Raw genomic sequence first — 17,923 nt, forward strand, 5'->3', positions numbered from 1 at the left:
CATGGTTTCACAATTATTGTTGTACGGCTTGAAATGGTGGTGTTGGTGGTAGAAGTATGTTCCCTTCGTGGCACCTTTCTCGTTGGTAACAGCCAATGGTGCCAGGCCACACGTGCCACGGCTCCACTATTAAACATGTTCCCAAATTTTCTGAGATGCACATCTAATCCATGGAGATCTATTGTGTTCTTGCTGACTTTGCTCATGATGGTGCCACAAGATTGACAGCAGAATTGAATACATATTTAATATTGCAATTATTTTTTTGGTGTATTGAGTTGTGTACAGTTGTGTGTAGAGCAAATTATTTTGTGTAAGCTTTAGAAACCCATTAGTTTATGTTTGGATACTTTCAATTTCCACAGTTCAACTGTAGATCAACTCAACTTGTATTTCTTATGACAGTTTTCTTTTGTTGAGGACATCACAGTTGTCATATAGTGCACCTGAAATGTTTTTTTTTTTTTTGGCACTTGATAGTAAGAGGGGGGAAGACGCACAGGAAAGAGCAACAGGCCATGGGCCTCAGGTACAAAATGTACGGCGAACAAAAAAACGCCACTTTCTACGCTCACGGTCGGATGTTTAGAAAGTGATTTGAACGTGGAAAGTTGCGGTCCTTCACGCACAAATCGTATCATACGCACTTTTTAGGTTTTGTCCGTTGGCAGGGGCGGAGCAGGGGTCTCAGCCCAGGGGGGGCGAAGCATTCTTGATGGGCCTTTGTGGCCTAAACATTCCCGTTAAAACATAATCGCTAAAAAAAAAAAAAAAAAAGGACACAGATCAGCCCCTCGACACAGAACTACAGCAGGCAGGAACACAGTCAGAACCATTCACATGAAGTTTCAGCACCAGGGATTCTGCCAGTCATGATGTCAACCCTAATTATAAGTCTAATGCAGACTTTAAGATAGGCATCAAACTGGAGATAAAAATCAAATGACATCCAGTGATGTTGGATTCAATACAGCTGAGTAACACAATTCAGACACACGTGTTCAACCTACACGACAACAGTTTACAATGTGTGACTACATGTATTTAACACAATGACCGAGCAGACACGGCGGTCAAACGGCAACAAACAATATAGGAAAGGCCATATATTCAGCATTATGACAATGTTATCGGAAATAATGAATATTATGACAGTTTACCAATGATGGTTTCATCCAGTGGTGGACAGAGAACCACAACAAAAAATATTTATGTTGGGTCCAAATCAACATTACATAAATTCATAACGAGGAAAGACACAGACTACATTGGAATGGGTTTTTAACGCACTTCTGCAGAAGGGGGGAAGCAGAGGAGTTGCAGGGCAACATGGCCCTCATTGAGAACTCCTGAGCTTCCCAAAGATCCTCCTCCTGCATTATGCTTTTATTGAGAAACTTGACAGGAAATGACCATATAAGGACAGTCAACAGTGAACGGTAGACAGTGGACAATGGACAATGGGAAGATACAGAAGCTTTAAGTTTTAAAAGGACAAAAAAGGTCAATGGGTCAATGGGGCCCCTTCCGGACAAAACGGGAAGTCTTGAACAGATGCACCAGGCTAACCTTTAGTAAACCCAACAATTTCCCTCCTGTTGTTCTTTTGAAACTTCAACTAATATCCGTCCATTAGGCTTAGAATAATAGCCTCACACATTTAAGAAATAGCTAGGAGAGTTTATAACACACTTAATGCAAGCTTGTCAACAGGTGGTTATATGTCAAGGAAATATGTCAAGGGAGAGGCGAAAACCCGGTTATATGGGGCAAAATTCCTCTCCGACCCTCCTAGTGAGCTATCACTCATGGCCAAGACACATACAAGCTTAAAACATTTCACAGTAAACAAAATGAAACGGTCTAGTGTCATCATAAACATCCTTGTCATCAGTTAGAGTTTGTTGGAGTTGTTGGTAAATAGACCTCAGAATACTGGACTATGGAAGTTTGCAATGGTCCATTGCACGGAGACACAGAATGATACAGGTAGTGAAAACACAGAACAGTACCAGGACAGTGATGAACGGAATTATAATTTTAGTCATTATGTCAGTCCAGGGGTCGGAAGTCAGCCAGGACCCAAAAGTGGTGCCTGCTGAGCGTCTGTCTTCTGACACGACTTTGACCAACTGACGTAATTCGGCTATAGCTTTGGTAATATTACTTTCAGCACCACATTCATCATTCATTAGTTAACCCCACAATTTACATCCAAGGGGGGGAAAAGTACACCTTGAACGATCCAAAATGCAAAAACTTTAGTTAAGGCTACACTTCTGATGTGACAACTGGCTAAAAGTAAACCGACAACATGCGCGCACATACCCGTGCATGACAGGCAAACACACAAGGGGAGAAGGGACTATTTCTCTAATTTTTACTTTTTTTAAACAACTTTATCCTTATGAACCTAGGTGTTATAAGTAATCCCTTGCTATAACGCAGTTCACCTTTCACGTCTCGCTGCTTCATGGATTTGCATTGTGCATCGTGTTCTGCATTCTAATTGGCTAATCAGTCTCCCCGCTTCTTCACTTCCTGTGTTAATAACGTCGGTCGCTTAGCAACAAGCTGAGAACGGCCAATGAGCTTCAGCAGCAGCTCAAGAACGAGATTCTTTGATGAATCGTTTATTACAGTTCTCAGATATAATCGATGGTGGCATGTCGGTTTATAAGAATCTTTTTGCCCAGAAGAAAAAAGAGCAACAACGAGCCATAACTTTGTTCTTCTCTCGGAAAAACACACCTGCACCGCAGGCCTTAGAAGAGAAAGACACTACAAAGCGAAGTCGGGATTCAGCAGCAGCTTCTCTGGTGACGGAGGCCGGGACTAAGACCCGTCTCTCCTCCTGGTGATGGAGCCCGGGACCTAGACCGGTCTCTCCTCCCGGTGACGGAGGCCGGGACCCGGACCGGTCTCTCCTCCCGGTGACGGAGGCCGGGAGCCGGACCGGTCTCTCCTCCCGGTGACGGAGGCCGGGACCCGGACCGGTCTCTCCTCCCGGTGACGGAGGCCGGGACCCGGACCGGTCTCTCCTCCCGGTGACGGAGGCCGGGACCCGGACCGGTCTCTCCTCCCGGTGACGGAGGCCGGGACCCGGACCGGTCTCTCCTCCCGGTGACGGAGGCCGGGACCCGGACCGGTCTCTCCTCCCGATGACGGAGGCCGGGACCCGGACCGGTCTCTCCTCCTGCAGCTGCACAACTCCGAGTTACAGCAACTTTGCTCTTTATTTCTCACATTTGCACCTCGATAATCCCGTTGGTACAACTTGTCTTTATTTTTGCAACAGAGGAATCAGATCGTGATGCGTCGTGTTTTAAATATAAGTTTAAGTTGTTCACGTTGTTATTCTTATGAGAGAGGTGATCGCGGACATCCACAATGTGTAAGACTCAATAAACGTGTACATTGGGCTTAATCCGCTAGTATATAATACGCCTGACAATAAAGCGGGACGATGAGCTGTTTTTCGTCCCACCGACTTCAGTTCTGGTGTCGGTTCTCAAAATACAAACAAGAAAAGGAAGTGTATTGATGCACTAACGCTGCCCATAAACATTCACAAATCCTTAAGATCATAATAAAACCACAACTCTTCATGGAACTCAACACAAAGCAAAGAACAACAATAGCCATACTGCAATGCAGCTTAAATTATAAGAAATGCTCCCAAATAAATAATTTTTTCCAGGCCTCAACTTCTGACAGGATTGTTTTTTATTTTTTTAATTAGTTTTACTTGTTTTTGCAAGTTCCTTGTTAAGATGAGCAGTTTTTAATGGATAATTATTCTCATTATCATATTCAAATATATCTATTGAGGGAGGAGTGTTGTTCAAAGAAACATGTGGATTTGGGCGTACGCACAGTTTTGAGAATCAGAATTTTTTTTTTGCGTACGCAAGAATTCCAGGCACGGATTCACATTAAAATCCATGCACTCTTTGTAAATGAGGCCCCAGGATTCAAACCTGCGCTCCCTGCATGCGGGCAATAGCCTTGTAAATGGGGCCTGCCTAACCCCCCACCCCCCCCCACCACCACGTCGGTCGGGCTAGTTTCCCCGGTGTGTCCCGCATGTCGCCACAGGTCAGGCGCCCGTCGGGACCTTTTCAGCCGATTCGACATGTTAAATCGGCGTCGGCCGTCGGTCAAACAGCTCACTCTGTGATTGGCTGTTCAGGTAGCGAATCAGTGCACGAGAAGAGAAACGGAAGTGACGAAAGTAAACAAACTGCGAAGGATAAGAGGACCATGGATGTATTATATTAGAAGAGGATCAGAATTCGGCTGTATCAGAATTCGGATCCCCAACCTGGGCTCAGTTTATCCAAATAACGCCTGTTAAGAAATTTGATCCGGTGTTTCGGGGATCAGAAGAGCCGGCGGCCCTGGGGAGCAGATCACGGCCGGGGAGACAGACGTGATCGCTGGGTCTTCCCGGGGAGAAACCTGCAGCTCTGTGGAGAATTATCGCTGGCTGAAATAAATCATTTAGGAAGATAAATGTTGGTTTAATAGATTAAATCTAACAGTTGTATCTGCCACATTAGTTTTTCTGAATATAAAGTTAAGCTTCATGTTTTTACTAGATAGATAGAACTTGAAGAAAACATGAAGCTTCACTTTATATTCAGACAAAACTACAAACTACAGACAAAACAAAGCTACAACTGTTAGATAATTTATATATATATATATATATATATATATATATATATATATATATATATATATATATATATATATATAATCTCCAGTACTCGAGTTGTACGAAATGTCAGGGGGGATGGTGGATTCTATCATATGAGGACAGATAATTTGTGCTGATTACAAAATAATATAATATATACCGTATTTTCACGACCATATGGCGCACTGTGTGGAAAGGCGCACCCTCAGTTTTGTGTGTCATTTTTGGTTTTAAAACACACATACGGCGCACCGACCCAAAAGGCGCCGTCTACAGAGACGGAGCTGCACACACACGCGTTGCAAAACACACGCGCTAAAAATAGAGCGGAAGCAAAACTTAGTTTGATATTTTATTTCACTTTTCACATCAATCAAACCCTTCAAAGGTTCATATTCTGTTTCTGCATTAAAGAATTTAAAAAAACCACCGGGGCGCTGCACATAAACCTGTCTCAGCCACCAGCCCTTTTCATTTCCCTGAGACAGACCCCAGAAATCCCTTCTCGCAAAGCGGCCGGGAACCAGGTCGATCGGAGCCCGCTTGGGGAACCAGGAACTCGGGCTGCAGCAGCGCCCATCACCGCGGCTTTAACCGGGGAAAGTGACCGGTTCCGACCGGCCGGGACCGGAGGAGCCCGCCTGCACTGTCTGGTAGTGGGGGCTCCCGGGGAAAGAGCACCGGCATTTCAGCCGGATCTGCCCCGGGGATGCGGCGATCGGACCCCGCAAACCCACGGCAGGTGCATCCTCTGTTCCGACATGCAAAACACACGCGCGCTGCAGAACAAGTGTGCTTATTTAAATAGAGCGGAGCAAAACTTAGTTTGATTGTATTTTATTTCACTTTACACATCAAGCAAATCCTTAAAAGTTTTCATCTTCTGTTTCGCATTAATCAGCTCAGTGAATGGTCTCATTCACGTCCGCAACTCAAGGCTTCACCCGCCCCCTTCTCTTTTTACCGTTCTCATGGTGGCCGGCCTCACATTACCGTAATTCAGGTAATAGACACGGCGCACTGTTTCATAAGGCGCCCGGCACATTTAAAAAAAATAAAATAAAAAAAAATGTGCGCCTTATGGTCGCGAAAATACGGTACTACAAATAATAGCACTGACCAAAGCACCTGCAGAAATACTGCAGAAATGACATAGCAGCTGTAAATGCATCACTGGAAAAAACAACAATTTTCACCTGTTTCAAGTAGATTTTCACTTAAAATAAGTAGAAAAATCTGCATGTTGAACAAGATTTTATTGCTTGTAATGAGAAGATAAATCTTGTCCCATTGGCAGATTTTTTTGACAAGACCGTTTTTATTTCAGGGGGGATGCCATCCTCCCTCATCTCGAGTACTGTGTATATGTATATATATGTGTGTATGTGTATGTATATGTATATGTATATATATATATGTATGTATGTATGTATGTATGTATGTATGTATGTATATATATATATATATATATATATATATATATGAGAGAGAGAGAGAGATTATTGATTATTGCGCTGCTGCACTGTCGGTACATCAAAGCTGTCACAATTTTAATAAAGATAGAATCCTATAGTTAGATAGTTAGAATGAACATACCAGTCTATTGAATTTCATTTTATTATTAATTAACAAAGTTCTTCTCCTCTCTGGTGAGTTGCTCTCTCTGCAGCTCCTATTTCAGCTCCCGGACATATTCTCTGTCAAAACACAGCAATGAAAAGTAGTTATTTCATGAAAATACAACGAACTCCCGATATATAACGTTGTCATAACACTTTTTAATCGTTGTCCTTACACTAAATTGAATTAAAAAAAGTTATATAATAACGTTACTTACTTTTGTATTGCACTTGTGTTTTCTCAATAAAGCTTTGAAAAAAAAAGCGCTTCCCAGAACTTCTGATTTTCCCTTGTTTTTGAGTTAATACAGACTACCGCTGCCTGCTGGTATGGAGGGGAATTACCTCTCACGCATGCGCAGAACGTACGTGCCAGTCAGGCCGTCGGGTGTCGTCTTTAAAGTGTGTTCAAAAAGCCCGACAGAGCCCGACGCGAGCCGACACAGCAGTCGGCAGAGAGCGGGGGAAGTCGGGTTGGTGTGTCAAGACCTTTAGTCAAATGACAAAGCAATGGAGAGTCAGATTGTATCCTCTACCATCCTTCTGATTATACCTTTGATTTGTCACAGTCTGTGAGTGTTGTAATATTGGTTTATTTTTATTATTATTATTGATATTGTTTTTCTACACAGTACACTGATCATTTTGATTAATATGTTTGTTCGATTGTCACTAGATGGTTTATGATGAGGTAGCACATGGTTGTCAAATGGGTATGGGATAGTCAGAATGTCCATATTACGGTAATTTTGTAAAGATAGTCATACTACAATTGGTGTTAATCTATCTAATGTAACTACCGTGGCTGACATTTATTGATGTTTCTGTGTTGCTGTTGAAGTTTCGCTAAAATATAGATAGATATAGATACCTAAATTATCCTTGTTACGTCAAGGTCTTTATTGGAGTGTGTTTAGCTCCGTGTCTATACTGTGTACCGCACACACAAGGTCAGGGCAGAAGAAGTGCTGAATGACTGAATTTTGAGTTTGTACAGAATCTCAAGGAATTTCTATAAACAATTTATGATTTTGTTCTGAGGGTGGGTAGCTTTAGCCCTTCATACTTTTGTTTTGACATATTGATATGTTTTATGTGAATATTTCTGGCTGTCAAGAGCCATTGATAACAGAACATGCTTAACATAGCACACATAAAACTGTTCATTGTTTCACTGCGAACATGACAGACACCACTTGACTTGAACTGAAAAAGGATTTGTCAGGTCAACCAACAACAGGATCTAAGTCTTTTTCTCTTTCCTTACAGAAACATAAAGCCAAAGAGAGAACCACAAGTTACTGCTGTGATAGGAGGGATAAAGTCCTCACCCATTCACCAGGTCTGAAGGTCCAAAAGAGGATTCATACTGAAGAGAAGCTGTACAGCTGTGATCTGTGTGGGACAGCTTTTACCCGACAAGGTAGTCTAAGGAGTCATCAGCGTATTCACACTGGGGATAAGCCTTACAGATGTGATCAGTGTGGGGCAGCTTTTACCGAACAAGGTAGTCTAAGGAGTCATCAGCGTATTCACACTGGGGATAAGCCTTACGGATGTGATCAGTGTGGGGCAGCTTTTACCCGACAAGGTCATCTATTGAGTCATCAGCGTATTCACACTGGAGAGAAGCCTTACAGATGTGATCAGTGTGGAGCAGCTTTTACCGAACAAGGTACTCTAAGGAGTCATCAGCGTATCCACACTGGAGAGAAGCCTTACAGATGTGATCAGTGTGGGGCAGCTTTTACCCAACAAGGTCATCTAAGGAATCATCAGCGTATTCACACTGGATTTAAGCCTTACAGATGTGATCAGTGTGAGGCGGCTTTTACCCAACAAGGTAGTCTAAGGCGTCATCAGCGTATTCACACTGGATAAAAAATTGTCTGTGATCTGTGTTGGGCAGCTTTTACTCGGGAGAGCTCAGTTAAAGTAACCAATTTACACATGTTACATTGTTCTGAAAAAAGAAAAACTGGAGTTTTGTTTTCAGTTTCAACTAAAAAATGTGTTTAAATTAGATTTTTCACCAGTTTATGTTCCATTGTTCCATCATTTAAATAAAAAAGTTTTTTGTTTGCCTGCTTGATTTCAGTTTCCTGCTCACTGCAAACTCACAACAAGACATCAGTGTCAGAATATTAGAAAAGAGTCACGCAGTAGTGCGTTTTTCATGTGGTTTTTATCACCATATGTACTATTCGTGCTGGATTTAAATTACCTCTGGACCTGCAATCCACTGCCAATCCAGGAAGCAGGAACACACGGAGGCACACGTCAAGCACTGGAAATCTGCAACAAAAACCACAAACAAAACACAAAACCAACAAAACCAATATGGAGCCGACCAAAACACAAGCAGCAATCAACCCAAATCACAGTCTGAGCTAAGCTACCGCTAACTAACCCCAAAAACTACAGAGCGAGCATGCAGGTGAACGTGTGTGTGTGTGTGTGTGTGTGTGTGTGTGTGTGTGTGTGTGTGTGTGTGTGTGTGTGTGTGTGTGTGTGTGTGTGTGTGTGTGTGTGTGTGTGTGTGTGTGTGTGTGTGTGTGTGTGTGTATGTTTGTGTGGCTGTGTGTGTATGTGTATGTATACGTGTGTGACTGAGTGGCTATATATGTGTGAGTGTGTGTGTATGAGAGTGTATATGTATGTGTGGCTAAATATAACTGTGTGTGTATGTGTGCATGCATGAATGTATGAATATGTATACGTGTACGTGAGTATGTGGGTGTGTGTGTATGTGTGTGTAATAAACCAAACAAAGCTCCACCTGAAGTGTATCTATAGTGGGGGAGGAAGGGGGGGGAGCAACCCCGCCACCCGCGAGACCAGGGGCCGACCAGGAAGAACCCGGAACACAGGCCACCAGCAACCCCATAGAGGGGAGGGGTAGGAAGGAGGTAACCCACTGCCAGCGAGGCGAACATGGAGGGGAAGGACAGGGTATCAAGCTGACAATGATCCCCCCCCCCCAGAACTAAGTGTCCTTGTTAAATATATTTATTAAATGTTAAATGTGCAGTGTCTACAGTGTTATTAAAACCGTGAGGCGGGGAGTGCCGGGCCACGCGGGACAATGCCCCCCACGCCCCGGACCCCACGCCCCTTCGCCTATGTGCGTATGATTCAGGTAAGGAGGGGAAGGAGGGGGAGCAGAGGCCGAAGCCAGGAGGCAGGAACAGGGGAGCCGGCCCTGGAAGGACGTCCACGCTCCCCCACCGGCCATCCAGTTGACGGGGGGCGGCCCTCCGAGCCGAACCAGGCCCCACCCTACCTCCACGGGCGCCGCCGGAGCCCCTAGGCGGAGGGGGAAATGGTCCAGCATTCCTCCATTCATACCCGGCCCCACCCCCCCCTGGGGCCACCCCGGCGGACCCCCAAAAGCTCACGGAGTCCCCACCGATGCAGGGGCACGCGGCCCCCGCCCAGCGACGGAGGACCAAGGCAGAAATTTTGCAAAGTCAGCTACTGCCCCTACTGGCCACACAGAGAAGCAACAGATAAAAGCTCAAAGAGCTGCACAGTTGCAGCAGTGTTGTTTCCATCATCCTATTGTCAGCCTGGCAGGTTTTTACCCATCTATGGTTTTTAATCCGAAATGGGAGCAAATTCAGCTACAAGAGCGGCCTGGGGTTGATTTACACTTAATATTTAAAGTGATATAGTACTAAGTGTGATACTGAGTGTCATCTAGTGTAGGCCCGCTGCCCGAGCGGCAGCCGACCTCCCCGCCCGCGGGACGCGTCGGCTCCCGCTCAGCCGGGCGGTTCCTCCGGCCTTCCGGCCCGCCTCTGCGGGGCAGCTCCCCCCCGGAGTCTCGCAGCGAGCCCCAGGTCTCCCCTTCCACCCCAGGTGTCCCGCCACGGAGCCGCCGCCGGGCAATTCATGCGCCCCCCTTAACTTCTCATGGTGGCTTCAATTACGTCCTCTTAAGCCTGAATTATGGTTCTGCGTTAAATCGACGCAGAGCCTACGCCGTAGGATCCCTGATCCTGGTGGATCTAAACGTACTCCGTGCAAAATAAAGGATTTTTTCTGTAAATACACACCATTTCTCTTACTATTACACGTACAGCTAGCTGAGTGTATTCTTCTCCTCATTTGGTCGGGAGTTGTTATGCAGTCCTGCCGCCCCCGCGGCCCATAAGTACAAAACTGAAATGTTTTTGCGGCCCTCTAGGTGGCGCTCGCGGCCCAACGTTGGGCCGCGGCCCTATGGTTAAGAATCACTGCACTAGAGCGCAAATAAATAGATTGAAATGCAGTAATTAATATGCCCACTAGAGGGCAAATAAATACATTTAAATGCAGTAATTGATATGTCCAAAAGAGGGCAAATAAATGCATTTAAATGCAGTAATTTACGTGACCACTAAGGGGCAAATAAATGCATTTAAATCAAGTAATTTATGTGTCCACTAGAGGGCAAATAAATGCATTTAAATTAAGTAATTTACGTGTCCACTAGAGGGCAAATAAGTAATTTTAATGCAGTAATTTATGTGTCCTCTAGAGGGAAAATCAATGCATTTAAATGAAGTAATTAATATGTCCATTAGAGGGCAAATAAACGCATTTAAATGCAGTAATTATAGTCCACTAGAGGACAAATAAATGCATTTAAATGCAGTAATTTACGTGACCACTAGATGACAAATAAGTGCATTTAAATGCAGTAATTAATAGGTCATCTAGAGGGCAAATAAATGGATTTAAATGCAGTGATTAATATTACCACTAGAGGGCAAATAAATGCATTTAAATGCAGTATTTTATGTGTCCTCTAGAGGGCAAGTAAATGCATTTAAATGCAGGAATTTATGTGTCCACTAGAGAGCAAATAGATGCATTTAAATGCAGTAATTTACGTGTCCACTGGAGGGCAAATACGTGCATTTAAATGCAGTAATTTATATGTCCACTAAATAAATGCATTTAAACGCAGTAACTTTTATGTACACTAGAGGGCAAATAAGTAATTTTAATGCAGTAATTTATGTGTCCACTAGAGGGCAAATAAATGCATTTAAATGCAGTAATCGATGTCTACACTAGAGGGCAAATATGTCCTTCTAATGCAGTAATTAATATGTCCACTAGAAGGCAAATAAGTACATTTAATGCAGTAATTTATATGTCCACTGGAGGGCAAATAAGTGCATTTAAATGCAGTAATTTATATGTCCACTAGAGGGCAAATAAGTGCATTTAAATGCAGTAATTTATATGTCCACTAAATAAATGCATTTAAACACAGTAACTTTTATGTACACTAGAGGGCAAATAAGTAATTTTAATGCAGTAACTTATATGTCAACTAGAGGGCAAATAAATGCATTTAAATGCAGTAATTAATATGTCCACTAAAGGGCAAATAAGTGCATTTAAATGCAGTAATTGATATGTCCACTAGAGGGCAAATACATGCATTTAAATGCAGTAATTAATGTCTACACTAGAAGGCAAATAAGTAATTTTAATGCAGTCATTTATATGTCCACTAGAGGGCAAATAAATGCATTCAAATGGAGTAATGTACGTGTCCACTAGAGGGCAAAAAATGCATTTAAATGCAGTAACATATATGTACACTAGAGGGCAAATATGTACATTTATTGCAATAATTAATATGTCCACTAAAGGGCAAATAAATACATATAAATGCAGTAATTTATATTTCCATTAGAGTGCAAATAAATGCATTTAAATGCAGTAATTTATATGTCCACTAGAGTGCAAATAAATGCATTTAAATGCAGGTAATGCAGTTAAATGCAGTAATTTATGTGTCCACTAGAGGGCATGTTACACCCGCAAACGTAATAATAATAATAATAATAATAAACCACAAACGTAATACAAATCTGCAGCTTTGAATGTAATAATACCGCAAATGTAATACATTTCCCACAAATGTAATACAATTTGCCTACTGCAAACGTAATACTGAATTTCCTGCAAATGTAATAACTGTTACATTTGCAGGAAATTATTACATATGTGGGAAGGTGAAAATCTGTAAATGTAATAACTTCCCACAAATGTAATATGAGACGAAATAATGATCTTTATGGTTGTTGTTGTTTGTTCTTTCTTCTTTTAATGAGGGAGGTGTAGATGTCATTTTGAGTATTTTAACAAGATAATTATTTTTTTTGGGTACAAATTATTATTCAAAGAGAAATATTTGAATACATTAAAGGAATCTGTAATGATTAAATTATAATCTATTTTAATAAAAAAAGAATAATTGTGATAATCACAATTGTTTTAATAAAATTATTATTACTATTATTATTATATTTTATTATTTCTTCCCCATATACACACATATACAAAATCACACATACAATAATATAACTAAAACACACATTGTACGCCCACAAACAGAACAAGCTTTAACAGTACAATGCAACTCTTTTCTTGATTTAATTCATGAAATTCATTCATTTTTGTTTAATTTATTTTTGATGCTTTGGTAATATTGTTGTGATATTTACCATTGAAGCAAATTTGAATCTAATTGAATGAAAGAAAAAACATGAATACTAAAAATCTTCTCTGTATACAAGTTGCTCACTAAATGTCTTCAACAGGCTGACATTTTCTTGCCACATATTCTTGTTCTTTAGATTCTTGCTTATTTTATTGTGTTGTGTATACAAATGAGCAATAAATTCCAGATTTTTAGGAAAATCTGTTATTGCAAAGTGCAAAAAACACAGATTTAGCAAAAACAGGCTAAAGCTCCACTTGCTGCTAAACCAGTGAAAATAAATAAAGAATAGTGTCCACGGGTGCAAAATCCAGGTAATTCAATTCAATTCAATTCAATTGTATTTATATAGCATCTAATACAACAGATGTTGTCTCTAGACGGTTTCCAGAGATCCAGAACATGAACTTAGACATAAACATAAACCCCCGAGCAATTATTACATAAACAATGGCAGGTAAAAACTCCCATAGTGGGAGAAAAGCCTTAAGCCAAACAGTGGCAAGGAAAAAATCCCCTTTAGGAGGGAAGAAACCTTGAGCAGGACCAGGCTCATAAGGGGGGACCCTCCTGCCGAAGGCCAGACTGGGGGAGTCGGGGACGTAGGTAAGGACGGCAAAAAGCAAAACAAAACACTCAGTGAAGCCCCTGACATCCACTGAGACCCAACCTTTGGTGGCATCAAATCCTCTCTTAGCTAGTTCTGGGATATCCGATTTCTTCACGACTAACCTCCTGTTGCACAAAATGGACTTTCCATCATCACTCAAGGAATACTTGTCCCTATTTCTCCATACTCTGACCGAAGCTGACCGTTGAATTTTCGCCTTGTCTGCAACCGGGACATCAAATTCCCCCTTGAATACCTTAAGTATAGTACTGTAGGTCTCATCATCCATTGGGCATACGCTTTGTCCAGCACATGTCATACAGAGTGTGGACAGTAGAATCAACGTTATGCTGAGATTAATCTTCAACCTGCGAGAACACAAATATGATTTGGTATAAATCTTTTTTTCTTAGACAGTAGTGCAATGTGCAATGCAACAAGCACTTATTATATATATGCAATTAAAATAGCACTTTATATCTAGTGTGCAATTGGGCAAGTTGCAATATAATACGCACTCAACACGTAACTTTGTGTGTTTTATTAATAATGTGATTTCTATGTTCAAAACCAACCTGCCAATGGGACTAGAAATGGAAATTAGCCATACGGCTATAATCTCACATGTTCACATGAATATGTGCATCAGCATGTCCCATTTTTTCAAAAATAAATCAATTTAGAAATCTACAAATGTCTTACATATAGTACCTTTAAGACTGACAGCAGTCAGTCTGTGACCATCGCTGTCTATGGTCCTGAAGTCTCAGACAGGTCACAGCCTAGAAGGTCCTACAATAAAACACATAAGATTTCTGAGCATTTACACCTCTGACCACAACGGTCTTATAGACCACAACTGTAATATAAAGTATTACAATATCAAACTGCATTTTGTGAAAACAAACCAAATGCTGATGTTGTAAATAGTACAGGCTATAAACATTATGCATAACATCTTAAAACAACATAAACATCTAAAATGATCCTTACTAATAACAATTAATGAATTATAATGTTTTCAAACATTATAATTGAGGGGATCCTAGAGTGCTGCAAAAGAAAAAAAAATGTAACATCGACATGTTTGACAATCTAGCGGACTGAATGTTTAAGGTAGATTTCAACGAATCCATTGATACCAAATACATCATGCTGGCTGACCGGGAAAGGAGTGAAAGTTGTTGCAAAGTTGAACTGCTTTACCGCGAAGTGACTATCGACTTCATTTTAAGCTGGCATGTTGTGCAGCTAATTATGGTGGAGTATCATGCTACATAAGAGGAAAAAATACAAGAGTGACACTTTTGACAATGTAGCAGACTGAGCTTTAAAACTACCGTGAAACCATCATATATCTTGAGATTTCAATGAATTAATCGATACATCATGCTGACTTACTGGGAAAGGGGTGAAAAGTTGTAGCCTGTTTTACTGCGAAGTGACCATTGCCTGTGCATCTTCTTTGTTCCTGATTGGCAGAGTGTTGGTGCATACCCATACATTCATTTATTTGCAGCAACAAATCATTAACAAATACATCACACTTAATTGAAAGGCCGTTTATTTAAAATAATGTAACATTGGGAAATTTTCTGGTACTTACCGTAGCCTACATGGCAATTCTCACTTTCCTGCATTCACATAGGGTAGATTAATTTAAGTTCACCAGTCATTATTTATTTGCAAGCCTTTAATTGTCAGTGTTCAGACAGTCTTGGCCCATGTACCTATCAAAAAGAACACGGACCAGTCTTAAATCTTGACAAATGTTTTTATTAGGCCTACTTCAAAGAATGGACTACCTATTCAAGTTTTTGGCTTTTGATATGCAGACATTAAATGGTTCAAATATTGGCTCATAAGCCACCAGCATAGGCTCGCATCCATAGCCCTTAAAATCATATGAGCATGAATGAGCTGTGTGTGTGTGTGTGTGTGTGTGTGTGTGTGTGTGTGTGTGTGTGTGTGTGTGTGTGTGTGTGTGTGCGTGTGTGCGTGTGTGTGTGTGTGTGTGTGTGTTATTAATAACTTAACACTGCTCTGTCACTTTCTGACCTGCCCCACCTGACATGCGGGTTGCTTGTCAACATTCCAGTCACTATTGGAAGGTGTATTGGAAGTAAACAAATAAACAACAACAACCACAAAGATCATCAATTTGTCTCATATTATATTTGTGGGAAGTTATTACATTTACAGATTTTCACCTTCCCACATATGTAATAATTTCTGGCAAATGTAATAGTTATTACATTTGCAGGAAATTCAGTATTACATTTGCAGTAGGCAAATTTTATGACGTTTGTGGGAAATATATTACATTTGCAGGATTATTACATCCAAAGCTGCAGATTTGTATTACGTTTGTGGGCTGTTATTACGTTTGCGGGTGTAACAGGACAAATAAGTAATTTTAATGCATTAATTTATATGTCCACTAGAGGGAAAATAAAATACATTTAAATGCAGTAATAAATAAGTCCACTAGAGGGCAAATACATGTATTTAAATGCAGTAACTTATATGTCCACTAGAGGGCAAATAAATGCATTTAAATGCAATAATTAATATTTCCAATAGAGGGCAAATAAATGCATGTAAATGCAGTAACTTATATGTCCACTAGAGGGCAAATAAGTCATTTTAATGCGGTAATAAATGTGTCCACTAGAGGGCAAATAAGTCATTTTAATGCATTCATTTATATGTCCACTAGAGGGCAAACAAATGCATGTAAATGCAGTAACTTATATGTCCAGAAGAGGGCATCTTCTGGACATCTTTGTATAGTAATAATATTAATGAATTATTACATTTTGTTGTCCTGCCGATGGAGGCCCAAATCCTCCATGGCAGGATCCTTTCATACCCCATTCTCACCGACAAGGACGCTCATTCACGCACCGTTTCCCCCTCCCCGGGGGGGTCCAGCACCGTCCGGAAAGCACCACAGGCCGCGCGGCGAGCCCCGCCAGGCCCGGGCAATGCGACCCGCCTGTACCAGGCCGGCGAGGGAACGCGGGTGGTGTTGGCCCCTCTCCCGCCCCTGGTGTTGAGTGCATGTAATTAATGCAATAAAAACAGGGAGGGGGAGGTCAGGGTATCATACTGACAATGACATTGTGACTCTAGTTTAAGTCTTTTCTTTACTCTGCCACTATTTTTTCTTTATTCTGGAAAGCACCTTGAACTGCTTTGGTGCTAAAATGTGCTGTAAATAAACTTGCCTTAAGTTGATTCTTTTGGTTTGGACATTGGAAAACATACATGATGTCACTATTCCTGTCTTCCACTGTTTGATTGAAATGTGCCTGACTAAAGTCAGTGTTGGGCAAGTTACATCCAAAATATAATACATTATATATTACTAGTTACTGTCATTTGAAAGTAATTAGTTACATTACAATATTACTATATCTGAATTGTAATGCGTTACACTACTTGTGTATTAATTTTGAGTTACTTTCAACAAAATAGCAAAAAAAGATAAATCTTGTTCCACTGGCAGATTTTTCTACTTATTTCAAGTGAAAATTTACTTGAAACAGGTGAAAATTGTCAAATAAGTTATTTTTCTGGTGTTATTTTTCTGGTGATGACTAACTGTTGAAATAGCAGTAAAACCACATTCATTGATGAAATGACATAAGGGATGGAAAGGAGGGATGGCAGTTTTACAGGGGGGATGATTTGGACCGTTTTTATTTCAGGGGGGATGATTTGGACCGTTTTTATTTCAGGGATGATTTGGACAGTTTTTATTTCAGGGGGGGATGATTTGGACCGTTTTTATTTCAGGGGGGGATGATTTGGACCGTTTTTATTTCAGGGGGGGATGATTTGGACCGTTTTTATTTCAGGGGGGGATGATTTGGACCGTTTTTATTTCAGGGGGGGATGATTTGGACCGTTTTTATTTCAGGGGGGATGATTTGGACCGTTTTTATTTCAGGGGGGGGGGGGGGGGGGGGGTGATTTGGACCGTTTTAATTTCAGGGGGGTGCCATCACATCACCCCTCATCCCCCCTCAACTCGAATACTGCTCACACGGAACTCAGAACTTCTTCATAAATAACTCCCAGAGAGAAAAAAAACACCAGCAAGCTAACAAACAAACCAATAAAGCTCTCAGAGTTAACAAAACGAACCAGCAATCAACTCGCAGCTGTTTTAACCTCTCCTCCTGATGGGCTGCAGGTGTGGTTTAAGGCTGATTTATGGTTCCGCGTTACACCAACGCAGGCCATACGCCGTGGGTTACGCGAACGACTGCGTACCCTACGGCGAAAGCTCTGCGTCGATTTAACGCGGAACCATAAAACCATAAACCATAAAACAGCGCGACTGACTGTGAGCCCGGCTCGGGCTCCTCGCCGCGCGCAGCTCCTCGCCGACTCCGCGCTCATATATATTTAATAAATGTATAAAGCCCATATATTAATAAAGCCTCACTTGGCCGAGCCCTAACGCTGAGACCATGGTA

The 17,923-nt window shown here is 41.4% G+C and overlaps 1 protein-coding gene across 1 annotated transcript in view; it reads left to right on the forward strand.

Annotated features, from left to right (window-relative positions):
• Positions 1–8,371, forward strand: part of LOC133422669 (zinc finger protein 239-like) — a 28,665-nt gene extending 20,294 nt beyond the window's left edge. The window contains exon 3 of the mRNA XM_061712692.1: positions 7,591–8,371. Coding sequence (XP_061568676.1) covers positions 7,591–8,202 — 612 coding nt within the window. The 3' untranslated portion in view covers positions 8,203–8,371. The remainder of the gene's footprint in view (positions 1–7,590) is intronic.
• The last annotated feature ends 9,552 nt before the right edge of the window (positions 8,372–17,923 follow it).

The sequence above is a fragment of the Cololabis saira genome, chromosome 21, assembly GCF_033807715.1.
Source record: "Cololabis saira isolate AMF1-May2022 chromosome 21, fColSai1.1, whole genome shotgun sequence".
Lineage (NCBI taxonomy): Eukaryota > Metazoa > Chordata > Actinopteri > Beloniformes > Belonidae > Cololabis > Cololabis saira.